The sequence below is a fragment of the Mauremys mutica genome, chromosome 9 (genome assembly GCF_020497125.1).
Source record: "Mauremys mutica isolate MM-2020 ecotype Southern chromosome 9, ASM2049712v1, whole genome shotgun sequence".
NCBI classification, from domain to species: Eukaryota; Metazoa; Chordata; order Testudines; family Geoemydidae; genus Mauremys; species Mauremys mutica.
The window spans coordinates 5,655,898-5,671,691 of record NC_059080.1 but is presented as its reverse complement, the minus strand read 5'-3'; the positions used below and the strand labels follow the sequence as shown (position 1 = coordinate 5,671,691).

At 47.8% G+C, this 15,794-nt stretch overlaps 1 protein-coding gene across 1 annotated transcript in view; it reads right to left on the bottom strand.

The window, feature by feature from the left end:
• LOC123377551 (transmembrane 9 superfamily member 2-like) overlaps positions 1-2,706 on the bottom strand; it is a 38,933-nt gene extending 36,227 nt beyond the window's left edge. The window contains exons 1-2 of the mRNA XM_045030597.1: positions 2,414-2,706; positions 167-234 (exon numbers count right to left, since the gene is read on the bottom strand). Coding sequence (XP_044886532.1) covers positions 167-234; positions 2,414-2,644 — 299 coding nt within the window. The 5' untranslated portion in view covers positions 2,645-2,706. The remainder of the gene's footprint in view (positions 1-166; positions 235-2,413) is intronic.
• Between the last annotated feature and the right edge of the window lie 13,088 nt (positions 2,707-15,794).

Genomic DNA, 15,794 nt, shown 5'->3' with positions numbered 1-15,794 from the left:
GAGTAGTAGGCTTACTCCTCCAGCTAGCAAGTGTCTGAAAGTTTTTTCAAATTGTATACATATTTATCAAGTTACAAATCTTATTACTTTAGTTTATATAAAAAATAAAGGTGAGGATAGAAAACATGCTTTCAAACACTCTAGAATTGTACTATAGTGTACTTACGCATCATATTCATAAGGTAGAACTGATTCTACTGAGTCCAGTCTATTCACAAAGAGCTCAATTTTTGACTAAAAGAATGAAAAAGTATAAAAGTAACATAAACTGTAATACAAGAAAAGGCAAGAGGGCTTTCACCCATGTGAGAAGCATCTTAAACTAGTTAAACCCATTCCATGTTTAGAAAGGCTCATTTTTTATCCTTTACATTCTGCTGTGCAGTGCTAGGAAGACTCAGATTAAAGACCTTGACTAGACTAAAAATCTTTGCACCTGTTTTCCAGCAGTAGCACAATAGTAGCTAGCACTAGTCACTTGTGTAAACACCAGTGCAGCCAAAACTCAGGTTTTTAAACATTAGTTAAAAGCTCTCTAGCTCTAACTACATTAGCACTTAACAGGGTGCTAGCACAGCCACACCACTGACTGAAAGACAGGTATCAGGTTTCCTAGTAGATACACACCTACACAGATAGACTGCCCACTTTGCAGAACTGAGCAGGAAGTTCTCACATTTTTATGGCACCACATCACAAAAGAAACTGATAATTTTTCAGCACCAATGGTCTCTGATGACAGCAGAAACCAGCATACTGTTTGAAGGGCTCAATGGCAATAAGACACAACATCATAATGCAAGTCTTGCCCCTCTGCCAAGTTTCCATAGTTTGCCAAGTTTGAAGCAAGAGGATTTCTGGGCACCTAACAAATGGTTAGAAACATTAAAAAAAAAAGTTTATCATGCACACAAATGTGTGGATAACACCTGGTTTTAAAATGTTCCCAGAAACATACACTAAGAACATAAGAACAGCGATAGTGAGTCAGACCAATGGTCCATCTAGCCACTATCCTGTCTTCCACAGTGGCCAATGCCAGAGCCTTAAAAGGGAGTGAACAGAACAGGACAATTATCAAGTGATCCATCCTCGGTGGCCAAGTCCCAGCTTCTGGCAGTTTGAGGCTTAGAGCATGGTGTGCATCCCTGATCATCTGGGATAATAGCCATGAACTTATCTAATTCATTTTGAACCCAGTTATACTTTTGGCCTTCACAACATACCTTGGCAATGAGTTCCTCGGGTTGACTGTTTGTTGTGTAAACAAGTACTTCCTTTCTTTTGTTTTAAACCTGCTGCCTATACATTTCAGTGGGTGACCCTTGGTGGTTCTGTTCCGTGAAGTGGTAAATAACACTTCCTTATTCACTTTCTCTACATAATTCATGATTGTATAGACTTTTATCATATTCCCTCTTAGTCATCTAAGATGAACAGTCCCAGTCTTTCCAATCTCTCCTCATATGGAAGCTGTTACATGCTCAATCTTTTTTGTTGCCTTTCTCTGTACCTTTTCCAATTTTAATACATCTTTTTTTTTTTAGATGGGGTAACCAGAACATGCAGTGTTGAAAGTGTGGGCATATAATGGATTTATAAAGTGTCCTTATAATATTTTCTGTCTTATTAGCTAGCCCTTCCCTACTGGTTCCTAACATTCTTATCTGTTTTTTGACTGCTGCTGCACAATGATTAGATGTTTTCAGAGAACTATCCACACTAACTTCAAGATCTTTTTCCTACATAACAACTAATTTAGCCCTCATGGTTTGACAGATCCACTGTTCCTCTGAGAAGCAGCTTGCTCTCACCTAGTACCTGGCCAGGGTTAACAGGCAGGTTCAACATCTCATCCACTCCAGAGATGCTAAAAGCCATGGGATGTATCCCTGTCCTAAACCCCACCGCAGGAAAGAGAGAACTGGATGTGAAAGAGGCTCCCACCAGAGCCACTTGCTGCCCCATGAAGGGAGTGCCCCAAGGATCCCTAAATTTGACCACTGAGAAAGGGTCATCACCTCCCCATACACACACCCATATGGGCCCTGCTCCATACCCAGCGGGGCATCCCCTACAACCCTCCCACCCACACATACCCCAGGCACAGGGCCCTACTCTATAGTTACTAGGAGGCCCCCTACAAATCCTCCCATCCCATCCACACAGGACCGTGCTCCGTACCCAACTAGGCTCCCCGTACAACCCCCCGCCCATACCCCTATGGGTCCTACTCCGCACCCAGCCAAGGGCCGCCCTACACGCTCCCTTCCCCCAGCCCCTCGCAGGGTGCATCAAACCAGGAGCCCCCACCCACCCAGGGCTCCCCAGCGCCGCCCGACAAGCGATGCCCGCCCCCGGGAGCGCCGAGGCCAGGCCCCGGCCCAGCCAGGGAGCCGCGGGCCGCTCTCACCTGGCAGCCCACGGTCTCGTCGTCGGGCTCGCAGAAGCTGACGGGGGCCAAGCCGGGCAGGTAGAAGGCGGCGCAGAGGGGAGCCGAGCAGCCCAGCAGCAGGATCCCGGCAGCCAGCAGCCTCATCGTCCCGCCTGCTGGGAAGGGAGGAAATCCCGAGCCGGGACCCGACGGAGCTGCAGGCGGCTCTAGTGCAGGGGCCGTGCTCAGTGCCTGGCGCGGCGGCGTCATAATCGCGCTACCCGGCGCCTGCGCGCCTCGGCACCAGATGATGAGGCCCCGAGCGCCATCTTGAGTGCGGGCAGGGCAACCTGACCTTGTGCCTGAGGTGAGAAGACGGAACTATGGCCCCGCCCCCACGTTATGACGCCAAACGCCTCCTCAGGTGCTTGCCTGACACCTTCCTCCAATCTAGGGCCTGGATTCCAAAGGCAGTGGCAGCAGGCTCTGTCTGTGTCCCCCACGCTGACCTTCCACCATCCAGCCCAAAGAATGGCCTCAACACAGTCCTGGCATCCCCAGGGCACCATCCTCTCTCACCTCTGCCCTCGCATCCCCACAGTGCTACAGCACCATCTCCTCACCTCTGCCCTCGCACCCCCACAGTGCTACAGCACCATCCCCTCACCTCTGCCCTCGCACCCCCACAGTGCTACAGCACCATCCCCTCACCTCTGCCCTCACACCCCCACAGTCCTACAGCACCATCTCCTCACCTCTGCCCTCGCACCCCCACAGTGCTACAGCACCATCCCCTCACCTCTGCCCTCGCATCCCCACAGTGCTACAGCACCATCCCCTCACCTCTGCCCTCGCATCCCCACAGTGCTACAGCACCATCCCCTCACCTCTGCCCTCGCACCCCCACAGTGCTACAGCACCATCCCCTCACCTCTGCCCTCGCACCCCCACAGCGCTACAGCACCATCCCCTCACCTCTGCCCTCGCACCCCCACAGCGCTACAGCACCATCCACTCACCTCTGCCCTCGCATCCCCACAGCGCTACAGCACCATCCCCTCACCTCTGCCCTCGCACCCCCACAGCCCTACAGCACCATCCCCTCACCTCTGCCCTCGCATCCCCACAGTCCTACAGCACCATCCCCTCACCTCTGCCCTCGCATCCCCACAGTGCTACAGCACCATCCCCTCACCTCTGCCCTCGCATCCCCACAGTGCTACAGCACCATCCCCTCACCTCTGCCCTCGCATCCCCACAGTCCTACAGCACCATCCCCTCACCTCTGCCCTCGCATCCCCACAGTGCTACAGCACCATCCCCTCACCTCTGCCCTCGCATCCCCACAGTCCTACAGCACCATCCCCTCACCTCTGCCCTCGCACCCCCACAGTGCTACAGCACCATCCCCTCACCTCTGCCCTCGCATCCCCACAGTGCTACAGCACCATCCCCTCACCTCTCCCCTCGCATCCCCACAGTGCTACAGCACCATCCCCTCACCTCTGCCCTCGCATCCTCACAGAGCTACAGCACCATCCCCTCACATCCCCACAGTGCTACAGCACCATTCCCTCACCTCTGCCCTCGCATCCCCACAGTCCTACAGCACCATCCCCTCACCTCTGCCCTCACATCCCCACAGTGCTACAGCACCATCCCCTCAGCTCTGCCCTCGCACCCCCACAGTGCTACAGCACCATCCCCTCACCTCTGCCCTCGCACCCCCACAGCCCTACAGCACCATCCCCTCACCTCTGCCCTCGCATTCCCACAGTCCTACAGCACCATCCCCTCACCTCTGCCCTCGCATCCCCACAGTGCTACAGCACCATCCCCTCACCTCTGCCCTCGCATCCCCACAGTCCTACAGCACCATCCCCTCACCTCTGCCCTCGCATCCCCACAGTGCTACAGCACCATCCCCTCACCTCTGCCCTCGCATCCCCACAGTGCTACAGCACCATCCCCTCACCTCTGCCCTCGCATCCCCACAGTCCTACAGCACCATCCCCTCACCTCTGCCCTCGCATCCCCACAGTGCTACAGCACCATCCCCTCACCTCTGCCCTCGCATCCCCACAGTGCTACAGCACCATCCCCTCACCTCTGCCCTCGCATCCCCACAGTGCTACAGCACCATCCCCTCACCTCTGCCCTCGCATCCCCACAGTGCTACAGCACCATCCCCTCACCTCTGCCCTCGCATCCTCACAGTACTACAGCACCATCCCCTCACATCCCTACAGTGCTACAGCACCATCCCCTCACCTCTGCCCTCGCATCCCCACAGTGCTACAGCACCATCCCCTCACCTCTGGCCTCGCATCCCCACAGTCCTACAGCACCATTCCCTCATCTCTGCCCTCGCATCCCCACAGTCCTACAGCACCATCCCCTCACCTCTGCCCTCACATCCCCACAGTGCTACAGCAGCATCCCCTCACCTCTGCCCTCGCACCCCCACAGCCCTACAGCACCATCCCCTCACCTCTGCCCTCACATCCCCACAGTGCTACACAGGGCCGGCTCCAGACCCCAGCGCGCCAAGCGCGCGCTTGGGGCGGCATTTTGCCGGCAGGGCGGCAGGCGGCTCCGGCGGACCTTCCGCAGTCATGCCTGCGGGAGGTCCACCGGAGCCGCGGACCAGCAGACCTCCCGCAGGCATGACTGCGGAAGGTTCGCTGGTCCCGCGGCTCGGGTGGACCTTCCCCAGGCATGACTGCGGAAGGTCTGCCGGAGCCGCCTCCCGCCCTCCCAGCGCACCCTCCGCAGGCGCCTCTGCAACAGGTCCCCCGGAGCCGCGGGACCGGCAGCGCGCCCCCTGCGGCATGCCGACCTGCTTGGGGCAGCCAAATTCGTAGAGCCGCCCCTGGTGCTACAGCACCATCCTCTCTCACCTCTAGCCTCGCATCCCCACAGTCCTACAGCACCATCCCCTCACCTCTGCCCTCACACCCCCACAGTGCTACAGCACCATTCCCTCACCTCCGCCCTCGCATCCCCACAGTGCTACAGCACCATCCCCTCACCTCTGCCCTCGCACCCCCACAGCACCATCTCCTCACCTCTGCCCTCACACCCCCACAGTGCTACAGCACCATCCCCTCACCTCTGCCCTCACATCCCCACAGTGTTACAGCACCATCCCCTCACCTCTGCCCTCGCACCCCCACAGTCCTACAGCACCATCTCCTCACCTCTGCCCTCGCATCCCCACAGTCCTACAGCACCATCCCCTCAGCTCTGCCCTCGCATCCCCACAGTCCTACAGCACTATCCCCTCAGCTCTGCCCTCGCATCCCCACAGTGCTACAGCACCATCTCCTCACCTCTGCCCTCACATCCCCACAGTCGTACAGCACCATCCCCTGAGCTCTGCCCTCGCATCCCCACAGTCCTACAGCACCATCCTCTCAGCTCTGCCCTCACATCCCCACAGTCCTACAGCACCATCTCCTCAGCTCTGCCCTCGCATCCCCATGGCCTTAAAGCACCATCTCCTCATAACTGTCCTCACAGCACCATCTCCTCAGCTCTGCCCTTGTGTCCCTGCAACCATACAGCATGATCCCCTCACCACCACCCTGTGTCCCCTCACTGTACAGCACTAACACTGTGTGACTTGGAGCAAATCACTTAACCTCTATACCTTATTTCCACACCTTCCCCAAATGTAAAATGAGGCTAACAATATGATTTACCTCAGAGAGCTGTTATGCAGCTTCATGAATTAGGGTCTGTGATGCAATAAATATTCGTGGATGGAGAAGCTGTAGAAGTACAGAGCATTGTTATTAATTATATTAGTCAATTAATGTATTATTATTACTAAACCAATTTTATTCTCATGACTCAAAAGAGGGTTGTTTTGTTTTATTTTGTTTTAAGCTCTCTTTTCTGCCATTTCTTTGCTTCTCCTCGTGTAAAGAGTTACTTTCACACTGGAGAAAACTGAATGAGAAGCTTAATCACAAATATAATAAATTGCCAGTAATTTCTGATATCCCATCTACTATTACTGAAACATTTGCATTTGAATAGGGACTTTTTTCCATCATAATTCAGCTTCACCTTGAATCTGTACTATAATCATCATCCTGAATTTATGAAATCACAGAACGTTGCCATAGAAATTATGTCACAAATTCATCATTATGACTTCCCCTGCAGGAGCAATTGGAGCTGAAGATCAGCTGTAAGAGTTACCTTTTTACAAGCTCTGGTATAAAGATATTTTAATATTTTGAAAAGATATAGAACTGAGATTAACCATCATTGGAAATTATTCCTACATGTCATAAGTATCAGAGGGATACAAGATTACCTCTATAAATTGCAGACGCCATAAAATATGAGCAAGAGACCTTATGGAGGATGATTTTCAAAATCAGCTCCTTATCTCTGAAAGGTTTCCATAAAAACAGACCATTAGCTTAAAAAAAAAAGTGATTCAAAGTCCCAAACACAGAAACAGTATTGCAATTGTGAAGTTACAGACAACATATTCCAGTTAGGAAGGCTCATCGGTCAAACTGCTGAAAGGGATGGGTACATTGTCCTGCACATTGCTGTGATAACCTGATAAGTAGTTAGCTACCGTGGCAAGAAAAATTCACAGAGTGAACTTTAAGGTAAATAATTTATACTTAAAATATTTTAGAATTTTCCAGTAGGCTAAAAGCCTGTTTCTCCTACTTTTCAAAGAATGATTGGTGTTATATTTCTAATGAGAACCTTTAAAATATTTTTACAATGGGGAAAACCTTAAAACAAATAATATTTATGCTATAAGGAAAGAACTCTGCTAGTAAGTTTATTGTTATCCTTCTTAATTATTGAAAATAATCCACGTTAGACAAAAGAGCGCTCTCTCTCACAGTTAAAGCTGAGAAAATCTTTCAAAAAGAAATAAAAAACATTGATTAGTAGTCCAGTGCTTGAGTTCATCAGTTCCAGGGAAACAAGCATATGTTTAATATAACTTTGGGCCAACTTGGATAAATTTTGTAGATGCTTCTGTGTCTATCTGTGTGCGCATGCAAACACTGGCACATGTGCACTGTCTCAATGTGGGTGAAAACATCCAGATCACTTTGGAATAGGGTGACCAAACAGCAAGTGTGAAAAGTCAGGACGGGGTGGGGGGTAATAGGAGCCTATATAAGAAAAAGACCCAAAAATCGGGACTGTCCCTATAAAATTGGGACATCTGGTCATCCTACTTTGGAATGGCACATTCTGAATTGGGACTGGTCATGTGGCAAAAATGAGGCAAGAAATCATAGCTCTGATATATCCAAGCCTCCCTTTCCTAAGATTTTTAAGCCCCCCTATCCTGAAATCTGTTCCATCTAGATGGACCCCCCACCGTACACCCATACAGAGCCCCGTTGAAGTGCTATATGGGAGGGTTTCCCCATGCAGCTCAAGTTGCAGGATCAGGGCCTCAGTGATGGAGCCATGATAACTTTTCCCATTCCACGAGTATGTACAACAGCACAGTCTTGGGTGTCAGAGCCCCTTGCTGGGTATGAATAAGCTCTACTGGTCTGTGCTCTGGGCCGGGCCCCACCCAGTTTCTGGAGTCATGTGATAATGTCAGAATCTCAGTTTTCATCAACAAAAGTAAGTTTCCAGTTCTCACCAAAAAAAGTTTGAAACCTGACCTGAGTATGACTGTCACAGTGAAAACTGCCTGGGTCTCCAGATAGCCTGGAATACTAGCTCCAAAAAGGGCAAACGGCCCCCATCTGGATGGGGAGTCCCACCAACACCTCCCTTCTCTCCCAAACTGAGAAACTCTTGCTGCTACTCCTGGGGAGGAATAGGCACCATGCTCCTTCCTCTGCCTCTCTGGGCAGGGGGGAGGGCCTTCTGCCATCGCCACACCAAACAGGTGTGATCACACCATGAGGACTAAACCCCAGAGTGCCCCACACTGTGCTGTTCATAGGTCCCCAAAATGCCTTAATCCCATTCTGCCCCTGACTCTTCCATCACTAAGCCCTTGGTAAGAGTGAAGCTGGGTTAATAGGGCACCTTATTTACCCCTTTCCAGCACCAAAACCATCATTCCTTAACTCCTGGCTTTCCAATAAGCTAAAAGGTTAAAGTGCCTGAATTGTTTTACAGTGCAGAATCCCTATTAACCAGTGACAGGTTTCAGAGTGGTAGCCGTGTTAGTCTGTATCAGCAAAAACAACAAGGAGTCCTTGTGACACCTTAGAGACTAACAAATTTATTTGGGCATAAGCTTTCATGGGCTAGAACCCACTTCATCAGATGCATGAAGTGGAAAATACAGGAGCAAGTATAAATACATGAAAGGATGGGAGTTGCCTTACTAAGTGTGAGGTCAGTCTAACGGACAATTCACTTAACAGTAGGATACCAAGGGTGGTAAGATAACTTTTGAAGTGGTAATGAGAGTGGTCCATTTCAGACAGTTGACTAGTGAGTTTATCTAAAGTGCTTGGGGGATCTGCTCAGATTACGGAGGCTGGTGCATGTGCAATACTCTTTGATAGAGTAGCAAACTAATTAATGATCTTGCATTGATCAAGAAGGTCTTGAGCAGTGCAAGATGCACATTTCTGGGGTGCAAGGCTGGGGCTGGGGGAATTTATTGAGGTCTCTTGTATGCAGTTCATGAGTGGTTGTGAGAGCCTTCATGTAACTTTGCTGGGTGTGTCTCTGCATGCTGAACAGGAGTTTGCTGTTCACTGGCATAGCAGTGTAAGAGACAGCCTGGGCAGGAGAGTTTAAAGGGGGCACAGTGGTTCCACAGTCCAGGTTGCATCTGGGGAAATGTCACACTCTCTTTCCAGACATTCCAATTCAGTATCTACCTTTGAGCAGACACTGAAAGGTTCTGGTCAAGCTTTTGTTTGGTGTGTCTAGATTAATGCTGTTTTCATTTTCACTTGAGCTCTTCTGAGGACCAAGCATGTGGAAAACACAAGAGAAAAACTAGAGGATCCCAACACAATCAGCAGTGCCAGCATGAAGGCCAGCAAAATGGCATGTTTTCTTGGAAAGGAACTAGAAGACGGAGGCATGTACATGTACATGGCAGAGGGGCATTGCTGGCACATGATGGCATATATATATATATATACTACAGGACAGGCCTAAAAAAGAAAATAACAGAACACCACTAGCCATCACCTACAGCCCCCAACTAAAACCTCTCCAGCGCATCATCAAAGATTTACAACCTATCCTTAAAGATGATCCCTCACTCTCACAGATCTTGGGAGACAGGCCAGTCCTTGCTTATAGACAGCCTCCCAACCTGAAGCAAATACTCACCAGCAACCGCACACCATACAACATAAACACTAACCCAGGAACCTATCCTTGCAATAAAGCCCGATGCCAGCTCTGTCCACATATCCATTCAAGTGACACCATCACAGGACCTAATCACATCAGACAGACCATCAGGGGCTCGTACACCTGCACATCTACCAACGTGATATATGCCATCATGTGCCAGCAATGCCCCTCTGCCATGTACATTGGCCAAACCGGACAGTCTCTACGCAAAAGAATAAATGGACACAAATCTGACATCAGGAATCATAACATTCAAAAACCAGTGGGAGAACACTTCAACCTTCCTAACCACTCAGTGACAGACTTGAAGGTGGCAATTTTGCAACAAAAAAACTTCAAAAACAGACTCCAAAGAGAGACTGCTGAACTTGAATTAATATGCAAACTAGATACCATTAACTGTGGTCTAAATAAAGACTGGGAATGGTTGGGTCATTACACCAATTGAATCTATTTCCCTATGTTAAGTTCTCCTCACACCTTCTATGGGCCATCTTAATTATCACTTCAAAAAGTTTTTTTTCCTCCTGCTAATGATAGCTCATCTCAATTGATTAGACTCTGCCTGTTGGTATGCATACTTCCACCTTTTCATGTTCTCTGCATGTATAAATATCTCCTGTCTGTGTGTTCCATTCTATGCATCCGAAGAAGTGAGCTTTAGCTCACGAAAGCTCATGCTACAATAAATTTGTTAGTCTTTAAGGTGCCACAAGTACTCCTGTTTTTTTTGCGGATACAGACTAACACGGCTGCTACTCTGAAACCTGTCAAAATACATAGAGCCACCCCTGATGCTAGCAGTTTCTCGTTTAGCCCACCGAAGCACAACTCATGAAGGGAAAAAGCAGAGGGAACTTCAGAGTCATTCAGAGCACAAAGTAGAGGAAAATAAAAAGGCCAGCTCTACAAGCCCCGTGGCAAGATTCTGAAGCAGGTTCTAATTAGATAACTACCAGCTTGCTATTTTCTAAACTGGACATTTCTAATCAGCAAATAAAGAGAATTATATACAATATTCGAAAATGATCATTTTAAGTTCTTAATGATGTGGAGTGCTGGAAGTTATCCTGCCTGCTAATATGTTAATGCATATGCTGTGCTATAGAGAGCAGTTGTCTCATTTGCACTGCAGGTTGTGCAACACTCTGTAGAACTATTCTATTCTCTCTCCCTTTGTAAAAATCCACTTTACTGTAGGAACTGGAATCAAACCATGTATTGACATTCAGGTTGGATGCATTCAGGTCCCTACCTTCTTAAATTCAGGTGATCAGATATAAACTAATCTTATATACTTTAAGGCCAGATGAGACTATCATGACCATCTAGTCTGACCTCTGCACATTGCAGGCCATAGAACCTCACCCACCCACTCCTGAACCCGTAACCTCTGGCTGAGTTCCTGAAGTCCTCAAATTATGATTTAAAGTCTTCAAATTACAGAGAATCCACCAGTAATCTGATCGTAATCCACAAGCCAGGTTACTAACATCGTGGCATCACTGCTATACACTGCCAATCTTCCTGTTGCTAAAGATCTACAGTGCCCATATATGTCACAATACAGTGATAGTGCAGAATATAGTATGAGTTACTAATGAAGAGATTAAGTGTTTTGATAGAAGACAAACCACAGTGTTTGTGAGACAAGAGGGAGACCGAGGGAATCCAGCAGATGGCACTAGACTCTACGGCAATGGCTACTATGTCTATGATGTAAATGGACTCTTACTGCCAACTTTTAATTATTTCAATTACAGGTTTCTAAGAGATTCTACAAAGATCTTAAATGTATGAAAAATACCTCAGCAGTGTCCTTAGCTCTGATCAGTGGTGTACACAGCAGCGGCTCCAGGCACCAGCACTCCAAGTGCGTGCCTGGGGTGGCAAGCCGCGGGGGGCGCCCTGCTGATTGCTGTGAGGGCGGCAGTCAGGCAGCCTTCGGCGGCGTGCCTGCGGGAGGTCTGCCGGTCCCAAGGATTCAGCATCAATTCAGCGGCGGGTACGCCGAAGCCGCGGGACCAGCGGACCTCCCACTGGCAAGACGCCAAAGGCTGCCTGACTGCCGTGCTTGGGGTGGCAAAAAAGCTAGAGCCGCCCCTGGGTGTACAGGGATTACATGATGTCAGATTCACTTGCACTATAGTGTGCAATCCTAGGAAACCCTCACTCCACCACCTAAGGACAGCTGACAGTTTGACTGCTGTATTTGGAAGTCATGAATTTTGATTTGATTTGAAATCCAGTGCTGTTGAAGACCTTTTTCTCCCCTCCCCTGCTAAGACCTCTTAAAAAAAGAGAGAGATAAACTGCACAAAGCGTTTCCATGTTCAAGAAGGCTGCACCCGTTTTAGCAAACGAAGATGCTTGGAAAAGCACACAGCAAGTAATTTCTCTTGCACTATATACACGGTTAATAATTGCAGGACAGGAAGAGAGTTAAAAGTAATGAGCCTCTTGCTGCTGGCCACCAGGTTTGTTGAGGATTGATATTATGTATGATGTCCATCCATCTAGCCTAGGTACTTATATAGGCCCCAGGACTGTAGGATCTGAGCACCTCCCAGTTGTCAATGTATTTATCCTCATACACCCTAGGGGGAAGGGAAGTCTTATTAGTCCCATTTTATAGATGGGAAACCAAGGCACAGACTTGCCCAAGGACACAGAGGAAGCCTGTGGCAGAGCAGGAATTTGAACCCTGTTTCCCCTAAGCCTCAAAGAAACCCTTGGTGACTGACTCAAACTGCTTCCTGGCTTATGTGGAGTGCCCCCTATGAGCAGGTTGGGCACAGAATACACAGAATACTTTGTCTGCCTTCTCTTGGATAAACTAAAGACATTGAGCTTCTTAAGTCTCTTACTGTAAAGCAGGTTTTTCAGAACTTGAATCATTCTTGTAGCCCTCTTCTGAACCCCTTCCAATTTTTCAACATCCTTTTTCAAATGTGGACACCAGACCTGGACAGTATCCAGTAATGGTCTCACAGATATCATATGCAGAATGCCGCCTCTCTATGCCTGCTGGATATTCACCTCCTTGTGCATCCAAGAATGGCAGTAGTCATCTTGGCTAGCATCGCACTGGGAGCTTATATTCAACTGACCCTCCTAAGTCTTGGTCAGTGTCACTGTAATCCACGATGCAGTCTGTCCCCACCCCCCACCCCCATCTTGTAAGTGATATATAGTGCAGTTGGGCTCTAGCCTTGGCGCTTCTGGTGCAGTTGGTTGTTACATTTCTGAGCTGGGTCTCAGTAGGGACCAGGCCAAGTTAACGGAAATAGTATTGTTGTTAGCGAGAAGAATTTTTCTTATTTGGGATAAAAACACAGTAAGGATCAGAATCAAAGCCAATGGGAGTCTCTCTCTCCATTGCAGTGGGTTTAGGATCAGGCCCTAGAAGGATGGGTTACAGGAATGACTCCCCAGGTGTCAAAGACACAGGAGCTCAGGCAACTCCAAAATATTCCATGGAATTGGAGATATATCTCTGTACTAGTCCTCTCTGTAAGAGGAGGCTGAACCAACACTGAACCCCTTCAACCCCATCGCCGAGTACATCTGGCCCTCCCTTGCCTGTTTCAACCCCATTGCCGAGTACATCTGACCCTCCCTTGCCTGTTTCAACCCCATTGCCGAGTACGTCTGAACCTTCCTTGCCTGTTTCTGGTGTATACTAAACCCCATTTGCCTGAGCAGAACAGGGGTCATGGAATTTATCCAGATAAATGGGGGACAGACAATATATGTCAGGCATCGTAACCCAGTTTCAAACAGGAGGTTCACATAAGAGGAGTTTGGATAAACAAGGCTCTGCTCTTCTCAGTTGCTTCCTGGCACACAGCAAAAGTTGCCACAACTGCCTGTTGAAGTGGGGAAAGGCAGATTTGGCCTGATTGTCAAAGGAGCTTAGGCTGGTTGCAGAACGCAGAAGAGTGGCCTCATCAGTCCCTCAGGAGAGCACAGTGTGCGCAACCCCATTCCCAGGAGTTAACAGCCGGCCTAAGAAGTGAAGATTTGGAAGCTATGAGACCTTCTACCTCTGTCTCCAGAGCTTCTGTACAGTGCAGTATCCCCTGAATTCCTCCTTTCCATCCTTCGGCTTAATACTGCAGTCAGTCCTTTCTCATATCAAACACCTGCCAGCTTCAAAAGGTATTTTGTCTATGCAATAACTGTTACACATGGAATCTTTTTAAAGGGGATAAGGCAATACGCCACGTTTATTAAGAGTACAATTTAAGCATTAAAATCAGCATATGCTTCCATTCACACACACACATCCCACAAGGTTCTTCAGCTGGATTTTATAGTTACCAGTCCTTAGTGTTGCTCAGTCAGTTCCAGTGGCCAGCTGAAACTGCACACGAGGGAAGGGAGCTGGCCTCTGTCAAATGCGTTCGAAACTCCGATGTTGATGCAGAACGAACCCAAAGTACCATGTCAATACACCCTTCTTTTATAATAATAAGTTCCCATACAAGTCTATGGCACACCAGAGCTGTTAGTCAAAGTTGCTCCCAATCAGGTTGTTACTGGGGGAGTATCCGCAGCTGTTTCTTATCTTGTTCCTCTGGCTCCACTCTTTATCTTGTCCTTGGGGCGTATGCCTTTCCTTTAGGGTCGTCAATCTGCCATCTGGGTGATTCCTCTCGATTTCTCTGCTGGCCCATCAGTACTGGTCTCTGTTAGCATGCAATACATTCTTCACTCACACACAAAGCAGTAAATAATTTCAAAAGCAAGAATTGCAGCCATAACACTTCTATCCTTCTAAAAACAATCAATAACATGTAAAGCAAAGAATAAAACCAAAACAATTTCTTCTTACTAATTCAAGGCTAACAAAATAAGCAAAATGGAGTACAATTTACTCAAGACAATTTCTCCCCATTAGGCTTTTGACCTGTATAACTACAGGATTGGGCCCCCCATTAGTACAGAGGCAGGATATCTCTGATCACAGAGACGCTGGTATGCGATATGCGCAAAGAACAACAAAAGAAAAAAGCATAGTAAGTGGAGTTAAATTTCTAGAGAAAAAGGGCTCAGATGACAATGCTGCAAATCCCAGCTTTAAAAAGATTTGTATAAACAACATCATCTGCTCTTTCACACACAGCAGCACAGACAATCTTTTAAACAGCTCCCTCTGTATAGCGTTCACATGCATAACCATGTAAAAATCCAATCACATTGTAGGGGAGGTCACACTGGATGATCTGGTGATCCCTTCTGGCCTTAAACTCTGATTATGACATTTTGAGTCTTGTTAAATTCTTGGCTTCAACAGCTTCCTCTGGCAACGAGTTCCAGTTTGATCATACTGAAAAAAAGATTTCCTTTAATTTCACTCAACATCCTCTTGTTCTTCAAGTGTGACCAGCATGAACATAACAACCGAGCCGTCTCTGCAATGATTTCCTGTTCACTTCCAGATACAATCGGAGGTGTTGGTAATCCCCTTTAAAGCACCGGAGTGGATCTGGTTAGGAGAGGGAATGCCTCTCATCCTATAATCCAAAGCAGCAGTTAGGCTCCACTTGCAATTGTTCCCTACATTGGAACACTCCATAACTAGCAGTACAGCCCATAACTAAGGGAATCATCTCTTTGGCAGCCCATTTGACAAAGTAAATAAATTAAACTTATGCTTAAGACATACTTGACAAGAAACTGGACAAGTCAGCCAGAGTTTTGCCCTTTTTTTATTTATAAAGAAAAACAGTGTTGATATCCTTAACAAAATTCTACACTACCCTAAATGCATGTTCCTTTGTAAGATGATAAACAAGCTGTAAAGAAGGTGCACAATACTAGGTACAGTCAGTTTTAAGTTAAAAAAAAGTTTCACATATTTACATAGTATTTACTGGACGGACCTATGCTTTGATGGTACAATTGGTAAGAGTAAAAAGAAAATAACAAAAATCACAAGAAATCTCAGCTGGAAATTATATAATACACTATTTTAAAAAGTGGTTTCATTGCATCATTAATTAGTTTCTCTGGGATACAGTATTTTTAAAAAGTGATTAGAATGGATGAACATTTTCAGGAACAGTATGACTGG